Here is a 15,301-nt window from a genome sequence, read left to right as displayed (position 1 = left end):
AGCGGCGGAGGAGCGGCGGAGGAGGAGCTGTAATGGGAGAGAGAGACTTAGGAGAGAGATGTGAGGAGAGAGAGAGAAGTAGTGAGGAGAGAGACTTACCGGGGAGGCACACGGCGGAGGAGCGTCGGCGGCACACGGCGGACGAGGCACACGGCGGAGGAGGGAGAAAGTAGAGAGAGAAATGGAAGTTTTAGGGTTTCTGAGCGAATGGGGAAGCTGGGTCGCGATCTGGTATTTAAAGACATTTACCGACGATTTTATCGTCGCTAAATGATTTCAGTTCGTCGCTAAATGAACTTACGTTAACCAGACATTTAGCGACGATTAAATCGTCGCTATTAGTAAATTTCACATATTTAGCGACGATTTTATCGTCGCTAAATCATTTCGTTTTAATTTAATGGGAGGGATTTTTCCCTCTTTAAAATTCGTCAAAATTCGAAAACATTTAGCGACGATTATTTCGTCGCTAATTGTATAGCGACGATAAAACACTATTTAGCCACGATAAAATCGTCGCTAAATGTTTTCGTCTTAATTAAATTGGAGGGATTTTTTCCTCTTTAAAATTCGAAATTAATTCAACATTTTTAGCGACGATATTTTCGTCGCTAAATGAATTCAGAAATAATTAGCGACGAATTTATCGTCGCTAATTATTTTCCCGCGAACTTAGCGACGACAAAAACGAATTAGCGACGATAAAGTCGTCGCTAATTATCTTTGCCGCCAAACTTTAATATTTTTCGCACCAAAGCATTAGCGACGATAATATCGTCGCTAAAATGGTGATTAACGACGATTTATTAGCGACGACTTAATCGTCGCTAATAGTTTCGTCGCTAAATGTGTTATTTCTTGTAGTGTTCCCGCTTCAAATATGAATAATTACTGGGTATTTACATATTTTCAAGTGTAAATAATTGTCGGTGGTTATTTACTAAAAATTTACGAAATATTGACTAATTAGCAATTACTCTACTTTTGATGGCTTAGTTAGCTAATTATTTGTATATGTATTATATTTTGACGTGGAAATCAATGAGGGAATTAGTCAATTTCCACTATAAACTCCAATAGCATACCATGAGTTAGAGATGGTATCATGTGAAGTAAAATGTACTATATACGCGCCATCATACAAGTTTCACATAGTGCCATAAACTCCTCTTTTGATGACCTTACATATGGCATTACTAGACTAATAAAGGCTTGCAATTTTAGGGCTACAAAATACTTGCACTTCCTCAAGAGAGGCCTTGTACTCATCCCCAAAAATTGAGTCCTTTCCATCTTCCCTTTTCGCATATGACAATCCCAACCTTGACTTTGCTTGCCTTAGGTCTCCCACACCCGAATTCGTATCCGGACCCGCAAACCCTCCCATCACCGGAGCGAGCGGAGGCCCAATGAGAAGCCCGTCTGCCCCGAACTGAGGCCCGCCCCGAGCATAATCAAAAAGGGCCGCCCCGCTTCCCCCGACTTTGGGCAGGATTACGGGCTGCCCAGGCCCATCGTTGTGGGCCCAATAGAAGAGAAAGGGATCAAAAGATTCGTAGTAATCATCAGTGCTCCTATAGCCCTCAGAGCTAAAAGCACCAAACTTGAACGACGTGTTTGTGTAGCCAATTATCACACAGGGTCCTTTGAAATCACAATATTTGTGGAAATCGGTGGCACTGAATCCATCTATACTAGCCCTATAACAGCATTTCAATTCCCTGCCTGCTTATTTGTAATTAATTATTACATATTAATTGCAACAAAGTGACATCATAAAATCACTTAGAGAGAGCGAGAGAGTACCTCTTAAGAATGTTTTGTCGACCAAAGAGAGTGAGAAAGGAAGATCAATGTCATGGTACTTGGTTTTTGGCGTGTCATCGTCACTTTTGCTCTTGCCAAAGTTCCAACCAAACAAGTTGTACGGACCAGTTCTAAATACCTTAGTCCTATCGCCGTTAAAGACTGCACTGGTTGGGATGAAACAAGCCATCAAAACACTATGCGGTTATGCCCACATAATTAATTGCAAATTTTCGTAAGTTGTTTCATTTTTTTTTTTTTTTTTTTCTCGTATGCAATTCATGATCTATATCAAACAAATGAACACATCTTATCCTTGTATCTAATAATCAAGTCAGATATCGACACGTGTAAGATTTTAGGTGCATCTTATACTAACCAAATAGTATTAGGTTTGACAGTTGACAACTAAGGGGTCCATAGCTCAGTGGTAGAGCATTTGACTGCAGATCAAGAGGTCACCGGTTCGAACCCGGTTGGGCCCTAATTATTTTTCCTCATTCGTTCAAAAAATATTAAATTGAAATTTCTTGAGATAATTTAATTACTTCAATTCTTTTATATTGTCAACTACTTGAGATAATTTTTGGTCAAATTTTTCCCCATCGTTTCTTATAAACTCAAGAAACCCTAAATCACCAAACATCCTTGCGGGTTCTAAGAAACCTGCATCTGCAATTTATTTTTTAAATCTATGCAACCATTTTAATGGATGACATGCTATAATCATCAAACAGATTGTCCTCAAACTTAATAATTAGTGGGAAAATTACAAAAAGTAACGTTTGTTAAGTGTAACATTTTCAAAATAGCTGTTATTTTAAATCTTTTTAAAAATAATCCTTTTAAAACATAAATAATAATTTTTTTTTCTCTAGATATCGTGAAAAATAACTATTTACGACTTAATAAAAGCTATTAGCTATTTCCATAGTAAAAGCTTTTATATGCTATTTTCGCGTTTAAAAAAAAAAGAAAAAGAAAGAAAGAGTATTAGTAACAATTTCACATAATTAGTGGCCATCAAAACATTCTCCTATTAATAATACGGATCGATAGCTCAAATATAATCAAGTCGGTTCATAATATAGTATATGGGTAGACCAAAAACAGTACAGCCAAATAAAAAATAGAGTATAACCCACATAATATAACCTCATCTAATTATTAATTAATTATTGATGGCCCGATCAGTCAGTTGAAGTCATATCATGAGGAGGAGGGACTGCGAGCTGGTCAACGTTGACCTTCACGGCGGCGGAGTCGTAGTCAAACTCCCTGAATCCGGCGGTGCGAGCGAGCTCTTCAACCTCCTCGATGACTCGGTCGAGCCTGGCCGCGGTCTCGACCAGAAGTGACGCGAAAGCCGCCAGAGGAAGAGCCTCCGAGAATTCGAGGCTCGTCACGCTCAGCCGGCTCGTCTGACTCCTCAGGCTCTTGTTTTGGTTGTGACTGTGAATACTATTGCTGTTGCTCTTCTTCCACTCCATCAGCGCCGACGAGTCGGTCTTCACGCTCGTTAGGGCGTATCTGATTTTGTCGGTGTTGTTCTGATGGGTTTTGGCGGGGCCGAGAAATAGGCGGGGCTGGGATTTGATGGCGGCGTTGAGGTCGTGGAGGGCTTGGTGGAGGTGGTCGGAGAGGAGCTCCGGCGAGCAGTGTCGCCGGATTCTTATGCTGTTTCCGAGCTCGATCAGGACTTTCGATACTTCTCCGGCGAGTCGGGTGCACGGGTCCTTGAACACCGCCCGGACCGATCTCGGGGTCTGTACAGAATTATTAATTTTTTCAAATTTAATAATGATGTGATTGAATCTTTAAAAAAAAAAAAAAAAAAAATACCACTAATGTCGTGAATTATGTAAATAAAATGCCTTGTTGATGTTGGGATCTAATTATTCATAGAATGTACCTCAAAACAAAAAAAATTATTAATAGTAGCGAGCCTTTTACATGAACTTTAATTGTCCTCTTTTTAGTTTTTATTTATTTATAACTCTTTATTTATAACTCATAAGAGGTTGGCCAAAATCCGTGAAACTTAAGAAATTGAAATATGGATTGTTAAGCCTACGGTCTTAAATGTTTCCATGTGCAACTAATGAAAAAGGATGGACTATTTTTACTACAGATTTCTGTACATCTAGAAACCAAACAAATTATTTTTTTTTTAAACTATTTGTCAACAAACAGATAACCTTTTTGAAACTATTTTTCGTAAGACACATCAATATGACTTGTATTTTAGTTATTTAAATATACTTAATAATAATAATAAAATACAATAGTCACATCAAAAGAATTAAGTTAATAATAAAAGGCGCTGGATTATTGTAAATACATTTGTTTTACATAAAAAATATAATTAATATTTTGTTGCTAGATTAAAACATTATATAGTGTTGGGTGGGACGATTAATTAGTCTTAATTGATTGGGACGTGATTGAAACGTCTACAAATAAGGGGACGTGATTGAAACATCACTATTTACTACTCAATTTTATTGCCATCCAGACTATAACGTATATGATGTTATATATACCTGAATTTCTGTTTCCAAACACCCATGAAGAGCCACAACAGTGTATCCAAAGCTGCGAATAACAGCCCCGAGTCTAACGTATTGTTGCCATGGATATTTATAGCAATGCCTTGAATGCCTTGGTTCCCAACTTGCATGTAAAGCCTGCCATATCATTAATTAATCAATTTAAGCATACACAAATTAGAATAGTACATTCTTTTTATGGTAGTTTATATACCATTGTCTCGTCAGTAGACTTGGATTCCAAAACAGCTTTGAAACCTTTGTACACATCTTCATCCTCTGACGAGCTCTTATCACTATCTTCGTCTAATACTTCTTTGTCATTGAAATATTCGTTAACACATGCTGCGAAAAAAAAAAGTCAATAAAATTAATTAAGATAAAAAAATTCAAATTTAATAGCAAAAAATACCTTCAATGGACTTGGCTAGGATTTGAAGCTTGACTACGGTGGAGTTATGTAATTCCTCGCCGGACCAATTCGGGAAAATGAGAAGGCTCATGAGCAAGCAGATTCCGCAGCCGATCGCGATCGTGTAAAATCGCTCGTGGGCGATCTTCAACACGTTTTCGACTCGATAACTCGACACCGTTATTAGGTTAAACGTCAATATAAATATAAGCACACCGTAGTCGTAGTTCCTCTTTATCTTCGGAAAAAATCTTATGTACGTTGCAATAGCCCCTATATATAAAAAAAAAAAAAAAAAAAAAAAATCAAGCCTTGTTATAAGAGGCGGAGTTAGATGAAGAAGTTAGGGGGCTATTTGTAACAACCATCTGAGGTGGGGCATATTTGTAAACTTTTTTAGGTATATCATTAAAAAAATTATTAAATAGTAAAAAAAAAAAATTGAAAATCCAGTTTTGAAGGGGGCTACTTGTTACATATCGTTTGCTAATTAAATTAGAATAATTACCGATAAGAAAAACAGCGACGCCGATGAAAACAGCTCGAAAAACACGATCGGATTCGTTCGCGATGTACTCGATGAAGAAGGCCAACGATCCAGCTAGAAGAGTCCCTAATCCTCTGTTCAATCCTTTGCATAATGTTGCCCCTATGTTTTTTTTTAAATAATAAAAAAGAGAGGCAATATAATAGTACGTGTTACGGTGTTAGTAATAACCAAATAATAATAATGATTATAAAATAATAAATTGATTATACCTGCGGTGAACTCTAGAACGACGACAACAGTCATAACAGCCCAAATGGCGTTTTGTCCAACGCCGTCGAACAGAGGCTCCATCAAGTACAGCAGCGACACCAGAGTCAGGGAACACCCGACTTTTAGCGCGTGGATCGCACGTCTCGGGTCTTCACTCCCGACCCGCCACGTGGCCCTCCAAGCCCGACCCGGAATCCCTCGTCCACTCTCCACAAACTCCATGATCTTTGTTCTCCAGTCACTGCTCTTCATCCCCGTGTTATTATTGGCTTCCACTTCTATGCCTGCATGAACTTTCGGAACCATTTATTACTATTATTTTATGTTACTGTTTGGCCTAGCCAATCGCAATGAAACAGGCTTTGGTTTGTGATGAAAAAAATAAGAAAATTTTATAGGAGGAGAAGAGAGCTACTATTATAAGTAGTGCTGATGATTGGGAATTTTTTTATTTTTTTGTGGGGTTTTTGTAGTGGTGATCAGTAACCACCAAACTTCCACTATCATGGATTTTTGAGACGTTTATTATGATATATAGTATATGTATGTATGTATATATATATACGCACATAGTCACGTATATGTATAAACAAGTGTCTTGCTGTATTCACATGTCTGTGTATTAAAAAGTGGCTCTTGGTTGTAATGAATTGTGAGTGTTGCTTTCACTAAAGAGCCAATAGTCAAAACAAAGTGGAAAGGTACAGCTTGATGGATTAATAAAAGGACAACAAAAAAATTGTATTTTGATTGTTTGAGATTGTTAGAAACAAAGAATAGAGCCTACATAAATATTATAATTATAATAATTATTATATTCAATAATTGAGAAGAGATTAAGATCAGTGACTCGTTGTATACTAGTGGTCAGTAAGATGAATGAAAAAGGTGAGAAATATAAAATTAGACATCATCGTGAATTATACCCGCTATTTTGACAGAATACTTCGTTTTACTTTTCATTGGTGGAACTATATACTTTGGGAATAGATATTTATGGATATTTCATTAATTTATTTTTTCCAAACGGAAGATGGAATAAAGGGTCTTTTGATTATTATATACAAAACACTGGTACGACAATGGCAAAATAATTACCAACTGAACATGGAAATATCTATAATGCTTGTCATGTCTGACATCTTGCTTCAGTATATGCTAGAATCTTCTGTTGTATTTATTAAGTTGAATGCCATCCATGGTATATCGGTATTATGAGTATTTTTTTATTTCAAGCTCCATGCATTTTTAGTCAGCAAAAATTATATTCCATAAGAATTTAAGGAAAAAAATTGAGAAACATTTACCATCAAATGAAAATTCAGAACGAACTCTTCACCTGATAACATGGAATATCTATCTGAAATCAGTTGCAATTTAGTTTGCTAACACTAAAATAAAATATGGTGTTAGTTACTACATAAAGATACTGCTGCGACTAGTCGCGGCTATTTAGCCATGACATATATAGATACAGCCGCAAATAATCGTGAATGTTGCGAATTTTAACATTTTATTTGCGCGACACTTGGTACCGCTCTTATATTTGGAGATAAAACACATAGCTGCGACATTGCCGCAGCTGATTATTGTATATATAACGGTCTAAAACCGTGGCATTAGCCGCGACTTGTCACAATTATCATTAGATTAGGTTGATTGACTCGTCTCTCTCTCTCTCTCTCTCATCGATTCACAACTCTGTCGACCAACGCCAATTCACTCAATTTTTGGTAAGTTCTCTCTTTGTCTCACTATTTCTTTCCTTCACCCTCTTCATTACTCTTTCTGCTATGTCTCTTGACTTATAGCAAGCCACTCCTATATAAATAGAAATAGTCTCTCGTATTTGTAGACTCACAAAAGTGTTGGAAACAGGTTATTTTCAATTTTACCTTTTAATTTCGAAATTATTTACACTTACGAACTCTTTTCTCTCTAACTCCTTTGGCCCAAGCTCATCTTAATTAGTATTGACTCGTTTTGCTCTCCATGAGTCACCTAAGCTCCTATCAAGATTTGTGTTGACCTTTGACTTGGGGACTTGTCAGCTCGATCGATTTGTGATCTAATATGACACCAATGAAAAAACGACCAATTAATTGTAAATTTTTAACGTGTGTGGTAGAAATTTTAATATTACAATCATAACCAATTAATACACTATAGAATAGATATAGTAAAATGAGTCTATATCTATATATATATATATATATATATATATATATATATATAACTCACGTCAAAGTCACACAAAAGAAAATTAAAGGCGACGAACACAAGTGTTGAATGCAACATATTTCACATGAAATAGTACTTGAATATTAAATTAATATATATTATGTTACACTACTTGTTAACGGTTGAAAATTTGTGCTTGGACCGATTCGCGGCCACACGCATCTAGTTAGTCAAAACAGCAACTACTCGAGTGCCAACTTTTGGACACACACAACTAAAAAATGTGTGTTGGATCAACAAAATTATCAATCACTTTTCGGGCCAATAATACAGGAAAACGGAACTGTGTATGAAAAGACTACCGTGCACATGAAAGCAAGCGAAGGTGTTTCGTATTTTCCTATGTCACGGACGTGTATGGCTAAATAAAAGCAAGCATATTGTTATCAAAACCGGACCCAAATATCACACTATCATATCACATGGTACACAAATAGAAGCATAAAAGGGAGTGCTTGACTTGTTAACCTAACTTACTAGCATTATTGAACCACTTTTATTTTTTCTTCTTTCTCCGAGGCATGGCATACCTATTATTAAATTATTGAATTCCCAACAGCTTGGAAGCTTGTTTTTTTTGTTTCCACTTTCAACAATATTGTTGAGAATCAACTATGCACTTGAGATCTTACTTTTGACGCGTGTCATGTTTAACCAATTTTGACGGTGGTCGTTTTTTTTTTCTAGAATTATATTGTTACCTCAATAATGCTAGGAAATATAATTTTATTTGTTAATGAGACGAGAAAAATAATAATAATTTATTCCGGTCTTTTTTAAGGAATGATAATTTATTAAGTTAATCATGATGCTTTAGCTATTCACATGGAATTGGGAATTATGTCTCCAATAAGCATAAAAATAAGTAATTCATCACAATTCATATGGATCTGGGATCCTAAATTCATAAAAGTACCGAAAATACAATTATAACTAAATAAAAAAAATTGAAATTAATGGCTATTTTGTATAATTTTGCCTTCTCATATTCTTACAAAAATTACGAGACATTTGTACTGTTGTATTCATGGTACGCACTGACCATAAAAGGTGCATAATATTGTCGACCAAAATTTGGCTACTACGGTGTGGTTTTAGAAGTATATTTCTATTTTGTCTTCTATTAAAGTCGTACAACAGAGAAACAGGGAATTTGTGCATCTCATAATACTACCACATAAATGGGGACCAATGATTTATTCAATTTTAGGTATAAATTATTTTGCCTAACGTTTACGTGGAGCCAATTTGACAGTGCTTTTTGGAAGCACTTTTGACTTTATAAGGTCGAGAATTGCTGAATGTTAAGTCAAAAAAAGAATTTAATCATATTTTCTATATATATAAAAAAAAAAAACCCAACTTATTGAACATTAAACCCCTAAGGTAACATAATAAAGAAATAAACAATAGAAGTAATAAATTTTCTAAACCAATGCTAATTTTAATAGCATCTTATTTTCATACCAAATAATAAACAGATTGTAAAAAATATTTATATTTCTGATATATTTCAGATATGTTCTTCTACATGTCTTTCCCATCTATTGCCTTAAAATTACATATATGTACTAGCAAAGGCGGAAGGAGGTGGGGGCAGAGTGGGCACGTGCCCCTCCTGACTTTTATATATATATATATATATATATATATATATATATATATATATATATATATATATTTGGTATAGCAGATTTAGATATCACACGTATCACTGTCAGTGTACTACCACTCCCAATGACAATCAACATAAATAATTGCAGTAATAGCAGTAATTTTCTTTTTTTAAATAAATAATTAAAGGACTACTACATCCCATTTTCACAGCCCATTTTAAGTCCAAAGGAATAAAATAAATTATATATACATTAAGAGAGAAAACAACCGTACAACTTCTTCTCCACTCCAACGTCAAATATCTTTTGTTTCTTCTTCTACAAAAATTCATGCACAGCAGGCAAAAAAATCCACTTAGCCATTTTAAAAAATTCACCACTAGGTCTTGTTCACTCCAAGTCCATGACTTCTCATTCTCAAGGTACACTTAGCAATTAAAAATTTACTTTCTTATTTGTTCACTTCATTTCCCAAATAATGCAGATGATTTTTTATATGATTGAAGTGTTCTATTGATGATGATTTTTATTAGCTAATGTTTATAAAATTGCTAAAGTTTGACTATGGTTATTGTTTAATATTTTTGGCATAGGTATTGGTAAATATTTTAAGAGAAAATTAGAATCTCAATGTCAAGACAAATGGCATATTGAAAAAAATGCAAAGGTGGACAATGATGAATTTAGTGTTGAAGCTCTTCCCACCGATCCCGGTCTTCGACTTCCTATCATCACATATCATCCCAATTTGCGCGATCGAGTTCGACGACATTATATGCTTAAAGGTCCATGTCCCAAAGATCATTCTTTTCCGTTTACAAAATTTGGAACAAAATCAAGACGTTTTAACCGCGATTGGTTTCTAGAGTACGAAAGTTGGTTAGAGTATAGTATTGAAAAAGATGCAGCGTATTGTATATGTTGCTATCTTTTTAGATCAAATTGTGGAGAACAATCCGGTGGTGATTCTTTTGTTGGGCTTGGATATTCAAATTGGAAGAAAAAGGAAAATTTTCAAAAGCATGTAGGAGGGATAGGCAGTGCGCATAACAATGCTTGGAAGAACTACGAGGCTTTGAAGAATCAAGATCAACATATTCAGACAATTCTCTCCAACCATACAGAGGTATCTCGTAGTGAGTATCGAACTCACCTAAATGCATCTGTTGATTGTGTCCGCTTTCTTCTACGACAAGGTCTCGCGTTTCGTGGTCATGATGAATCTGAACATTCAGCCAATCAAGGTAACTTTCGGGAGTTGTTGAAATTTTTGTGTGCTCATAATGATGCGATAGAGAATGTCTCACTAGACAAGGCTCCAGAAAATAATAAACTAACGTCACCGGATATTCAGAAATATATTGTATCTGCTGCTGCTGCTATTACTATTGATGTTATCATTAAAGATATTGGTGATGCACTCTTTGCCGTGTTAGTAGATGAATCTCGTGACGTTTCTATGAAGGAACAAATGGCTATAGTTTTGCAATATTTAAACAAGAATGGAGATGTAATATTGAACGATTTGTTAGTGTTGAACATGTTGCGAGTACCACTGCTCTCTCGTTAAAGGCAGCGATTGATAAATTGTTCTCTAAATATGGTTTGAGTATGTCAAATTGCGTGGGCAAGGATATGACGGGGCTAGCAATATGCAAGGTGAATTCAATGGCCTAAAAGCACTAATCTTGAAGCAAAATCCATCCGCTTTTATATTCATTGCTTTGCTCATCAACTTCAGTTAGCTCTTGTCGGCGTGGCAAAGAAACAAATACATATAGCATCATTCTTTGGTATAATTTCTATTTTACTGAACGTCGTCGGATCTTCCTCAAAGCGTTGTGACATGCTTCATGAAAAACAAGTTGTGGTGAACGATGAGGCATTAAAGAGTGGTGATATGCTAAGTGAAAAAGGCTTAAATCAATCTACCACTCTTAAAAGGCCCGGTGAGACGCGTTGGAGTTCACATTATGACACTTTGATAAGTGTGATTCACATGTTTCCCTCTATCATTGATGTTCTTGAAAAGATTGTAGATGACAAATTAAGCATGGAACAAAGATGTGAAGCAAATAGCCTCTTGGATACAATCCAATCATATGAGTTTGTTTTTAGTTTGCATTTGATGAGAAAGATGTTGGGGAGCACGAACGAGTTGTCGAAGACACTACAACGAAAAGATCAAGATATTGTAAATGCGATGAATCTTGTGAAGATAGCCAAGACACAACTTCAAAAGATGAGAAATGAAGAATGGGAGTCGTTACTTGATAATACCTATTATTTTTGCAAAAAGTACAATATAGATATACCGAGGATGAATGATAGATTTGTTATGCGAGGTCGATCGCGGCGCAACGTGGAAGAGGTTACAAACTTGCATAACTTCAAAGTTGATATATTTTATGCCGTCATCGATATGCAACTTCGAGAGCTAAATGACCGTTTTACCGAGGTGAACACGGAATTGCTTCTTTGTATAGCTTGTTTATGCCCTCGCGATTTATTCTCTTCTTTTGATAAAGGAAGATTAATATGTCTTGCTAAGCACTATCCGGAAGACTTTTCTCCAATCGACCTTTTGAAACTTGACGATCAACTTGAAAATTATATTTGTGATGTTCGTTCTAGCATGGATTTTTCACAGCTAGGAGGTATTGGTGATCTCGCTAAAAATATGGTGAAGACAAAAAGAAATCAAGTGTACCCTTTGGTCTATAAGCTCTTGAAGTTAGCTCTTATTCTTCCCGTTGCTACCGCTACAGTTGAGAGAGCATTTTCTGCTATGGCTATTGTGAAGAGTCAATTACGCAATCGGATGAATGATAAGTGGATGAATGAGAGTTTGATCGTATACATAGAGAAATATATTTTTGATAAAGTTGAAAATGAAAGTATTATGCAATATTTTCAATGTATGGGTAACCGTATATGACAATTGTAATGAATTAAATTATGATTTTTGTTGTTAGTTTCTTTGTGCCCCTTCTCAAGTGAATTTCTAGCTCCGCCACTGTATACTAGAACTTGTACACACGGTTTGAAATTTTGGTGGTTCATTTAAAAAAAAATGTTATCCTTATTGTTTGTATATATGTACAAGACATGCTTGTTTTATTTCGAGTGGCTATCTTCTTTGATCGAATTTGTTATGATGAAATAACCATTAACCACTTTTTAAATTAACATTCTTTGGACGAGGTACAAGCTCTCAAACATCGTTTCCCTCAAACTAAACCAATTAACCCTGAATTCACCGAACAAAACCTCTATCACATTATATGGCTCAATTATTTTATAACTGAAATAGACATTACCAATAATTTAATGGTAATTAACATGATTGTTCTTAATTACCAGTAGTAATACCTTGATCAAGATACAAGATTACCGAATGAAATTACTAAACATATAATGAAATTACTAAACATGTGAATCAACTATGCACTTGAGATCTTAACTTTTGACGCGTGTCATGTTTAACCAATTTTGACGGTGGTCGTTTTTTTTTTTCTAGAATTATATTGTTACCTCAATAATGCTAGGAAATATAATTTTATTTGTTAATGAGACGAGAAAAATAATAATAATTTATTCCGGTCTTTTTTAAGGAATGATAATTTATTAAGTTAATCATGATGCTTTAGCTATTCACATGGAATTGGGAATTATGTCTCCAATAAGCATAAAAATAAGTAATTCATCACAATTCATATGGATCTGGGATCCTAAATTCATAAAAGTACCGAAAATACAATTATAACTAAATAAAAAAAATTGAAATTAATGGCTATTTTGTATAATTTTGCCTTCTCATATTCTTACAAAAATTACGAGACATTTGTATTGTTGTATTCATGGTACGCACTGACCATAAAAGGTGCATAATATTGTCGACCAAAATTTGGCTACTACGGTGTGGTTTTAGAAATATATTTCTATTTTGTCTTCTATTAAAGTCGTACAACAGAGAAACAGGGAATTTGTACATCTCATAATACTACCACATAAATGGGGACCAATGATTTATTCAATTTTAGCCATAAATTATTTTGCCTAACGTTTACGTGGAGCCAATTTGACAGTGCTTTTTGGAAGCACTTTTGACTTTATAAGGTCGAGAATTGCTGAATGTTAAGTCAAAAAAAGAATTTAATCATATTTTCTATATATAAAAAAAAAAAAAAAAAAACCCCAACTTATTGAACATTAAACCCCTAAGGTAACAGAATAAAGAAATAAACAATAGAAGTAATAAATTTTCTAAACCAATGCTAATTTTAATAGCATCTTATTTTCATACCAAATAATAAACAGATTGTACAAAATATTTATATTTCTGATATATTTCAGATATGTTCCTCTACATGTCTTTCCCATCTCTTGCCTTAAAATTACATATATGTACTACCAAAGACGGAAGGAGGTGGGGGCCAGAGTGAGCACGTGCCCCTCCTGACTTTTAAATATATATATATATATATATATATATATATATATAAATATATTTGGTATAGCAGATTTAGATATCACACGTAGCACGTATCACTGTCAGTGTACTACCACTCTCAATGACAATCAACATAAATAATTGCAGTAATAGCAATAATTTTCTTTTTTTAAAATAAATAATTAAAAGACCACTACAGCCCATTTTCACAGCCAAGTCCAAAGGAATAAAATAAATTATATATACATTAAGAGAAAACAACCGTACAACTTCTTCTCCACTCCAACTCCAAATATCTTTTGTTTCTTCTTCTTCAAAAATTCATGCGCAGCAGACAAAAAAATCCACTTAGCCATTTTAAAAAATTCACCACTAGGTCTTGTTCACTCCAACTCCATGACTTCTTATTCTCAAGGTATCACTTAGCAATTAAAAATTTACTTTCTTATTTGTTCACTTCATTTCCCAAATAATGCAGATGATTTTTTATATGATTGAAGTGTTCTATTGATGATGATTTTTATTAGCTAATGTTTATAAAATTGCTAAAGTTTGACTATGGTTATTGTTTAATATTTTTGGCATAGGAATTGGTAAATATTTTAAGAGAAAATTAGAATCTCAAGGTCAAGACAAATGGCATATTGAAAAAAATGCAAAGGCGGACAATGATGAATTTAGTGTTGAAGCTCTTCCCACCGATCCCGGTCTTCGACTTCCTATCATCACATATCATCCCAATTTGCGCGATCGAGTTCGACGACATTATATGCTTAAAGGTCCATGTCCCAAAGATCATTCTTTTCCGTTTACAAAATTTGGAACAAAATCAAGACGTTTTAACCGCGATTGGTTTCTAGAGTACGAAAGTTGGTTAGAGTATAGTATTGAAAAAGATGCAGCGTGTTGTATATGTTGCTATCTTTTTAGATCAAATTGTGGAGAACAATCCGGTGGTGATTCTTTTGTTGGGCTTGGATATTCAAATTGGAAGAAAAAGGAAAATTTTCAAAAGCATGTAGGAGGGATAGGCAGTGCGCATAACAATGCTTGGAAGAACTACGAGGCTTTGAAGAATCAAGATCAACATATTCAGACAATTCTCTCCAACCATACAGAGGTATCTCGTAGTGAGTATCGAACTCACCTAAATGCATCTGTTGATTGTGTCCGCTTTCTTCTACGACAAGGTCTCGCGTTTCGTGGTCATGATGAATCTGAACATTCAGCCAATCAAGGTAACTTTCGGGAGTTGTTGAAATTTTTGTGTGCTCATAATGATGCGATGGAGAATGTCTCACTAGACAAGGCTCCAGAAAATAATAAACTAACGTCACCGGATATTCAGAAATATATTGTATCTGCTGCTGCTGCTATTACTATTGATGTTATCATTAAAGATATTGGTGATGCACTCTTTGCCGTGTTAGTAGATGAATCTCGTGACGTTTCTATGAAGGAACA

The 15,301-nt window shown here is 34.9% G+C and overlaps 4 protein-coding genes, 1 non-coding gene and 1 pseudogene across 5 annotated transcripts; 4 read left to right on the top strand and 2 right to left on the bottom strand.

Moving 5' to 3' along the window:
* Positions 1 to 1,103: 1,103 nt before the first annotated feature.
* Positions 1,104 to 2,059, bottom strand: LOC149404877 (TLDc domain protein). The gene is made up of 2 exons (XM_089606268.1): positions 1,807 to 2,059; positions 1,104 to 1,725 (listed from the first exon to the last, which is right to left on the bottom strand). Exons 1-2 carry the CDS (start codon positions 1,994 to 1,996, stop codon positions 1,202 to 1,204), a joined length of 714 nt encoding a protein of 237 aa, XP_089462394.1. The 5' UTR covers positions 1,997 to 2,059; the 3' UTR covers positions 1,104 to 1,201.
* A 160-nt stretch (positions 2,060 to 2,219) lies between these two features.
* Positions 2,220 to 2,291, top strand: TRNAC-GCA (transfer RNA cysteine (anticodon GCA)). The gene has a single exon. It is a non-coding gene; the product is annotated as a tRNA-Cys (tRNA).
* A 567-nt stretch (positions 2,292 to 2,858) lies between these two features.
* Positions 2,859 to 5,885, bottom strand: LOC149404875 (aluminum-activated malate transporter 12-like). Its single transcript, XM_089605160.1, has 6 exons — positions 5,527 to 5,885; positions 5,276 to 5,416; positions 4,768 to 5,040; positions 4,570 to 4,700; positions 4,350 to 4,493; positions 2,859 to 3,572 (listed from the first exon to the last, which is right to left on the bottom strand). The coding sequence occupies exons 1-6, from the start codon at positions 5,831 to 5,833 to the stop codon at positions 2,997 to 2,999; spliced, it is 1,572 nt and encodes a 523-aa protein (XP_089461286.1). The 5' UTR covers positions 5,834 to 5,885; the 3' UTR covers positions 2,859 to 2,996.
* Positions 5,886 to 9,787: 3,902 nt separating this feature from the next.
* LOC149404874 (uncharacterized) lies at positions 9,788 to 10,852 on the top strand (the record flags this gene model as incomplete). The annotated part of the gene is made up of 2 exons (XM_089607707.1): positions 9,788 to 9,806; positions 9,978 to 10,852. Coding segments are annotated over exons 1-2 (894 nt in total), but the record flags the coding sequence as incomplete, so codon positions are not given.
* A 3-nt stretch (positions 10,853 to 10,855) lies between these two features.
* On the top strand, positions 10,856 to 12,322 carry LOC149404873 (uncharacterized; annotated as a pseudogene).
* Positions 12,323 to 14,233: 1,911 nt separating this feature from the next.
* On the top strand, positions 14,234 to 15,299 carry LOC149404872 (uncharacterized; the record flags this gene model as incomplete). Its single annotated transcript, XM_089607706.1, has 2 exons — positions 14,234 to 14,252; positions 14,425 to 15,299. Coding segments are annotated over exons 1-2 (894 nt in total), but the record flags the coding sequence as incomplete, so codon positions are not given.
* Positions 15,300 to 15,301: the final 2 nt, after the last annotated feature.

This window comes from Urtica dioica, chromosome 2, assembly GCF_054948205.1.
Source record: "Urtica dioica subsp. dioica isolate 48M chromosome 2, U.dioica_male_clone48M_v1_H2, whole genome shotgun sequence".
Lineage (NCBI taxonomy): Eukaryota > Viridiplantae > Streptophyta > Magnoliopsida > Rosales > Urticaceae > Urtica > Urtica dioica.
Note: the sequence above shows the minus strand (reverse complement) of the source record. Positions and strands in the feature narration are given on the sequence as shown.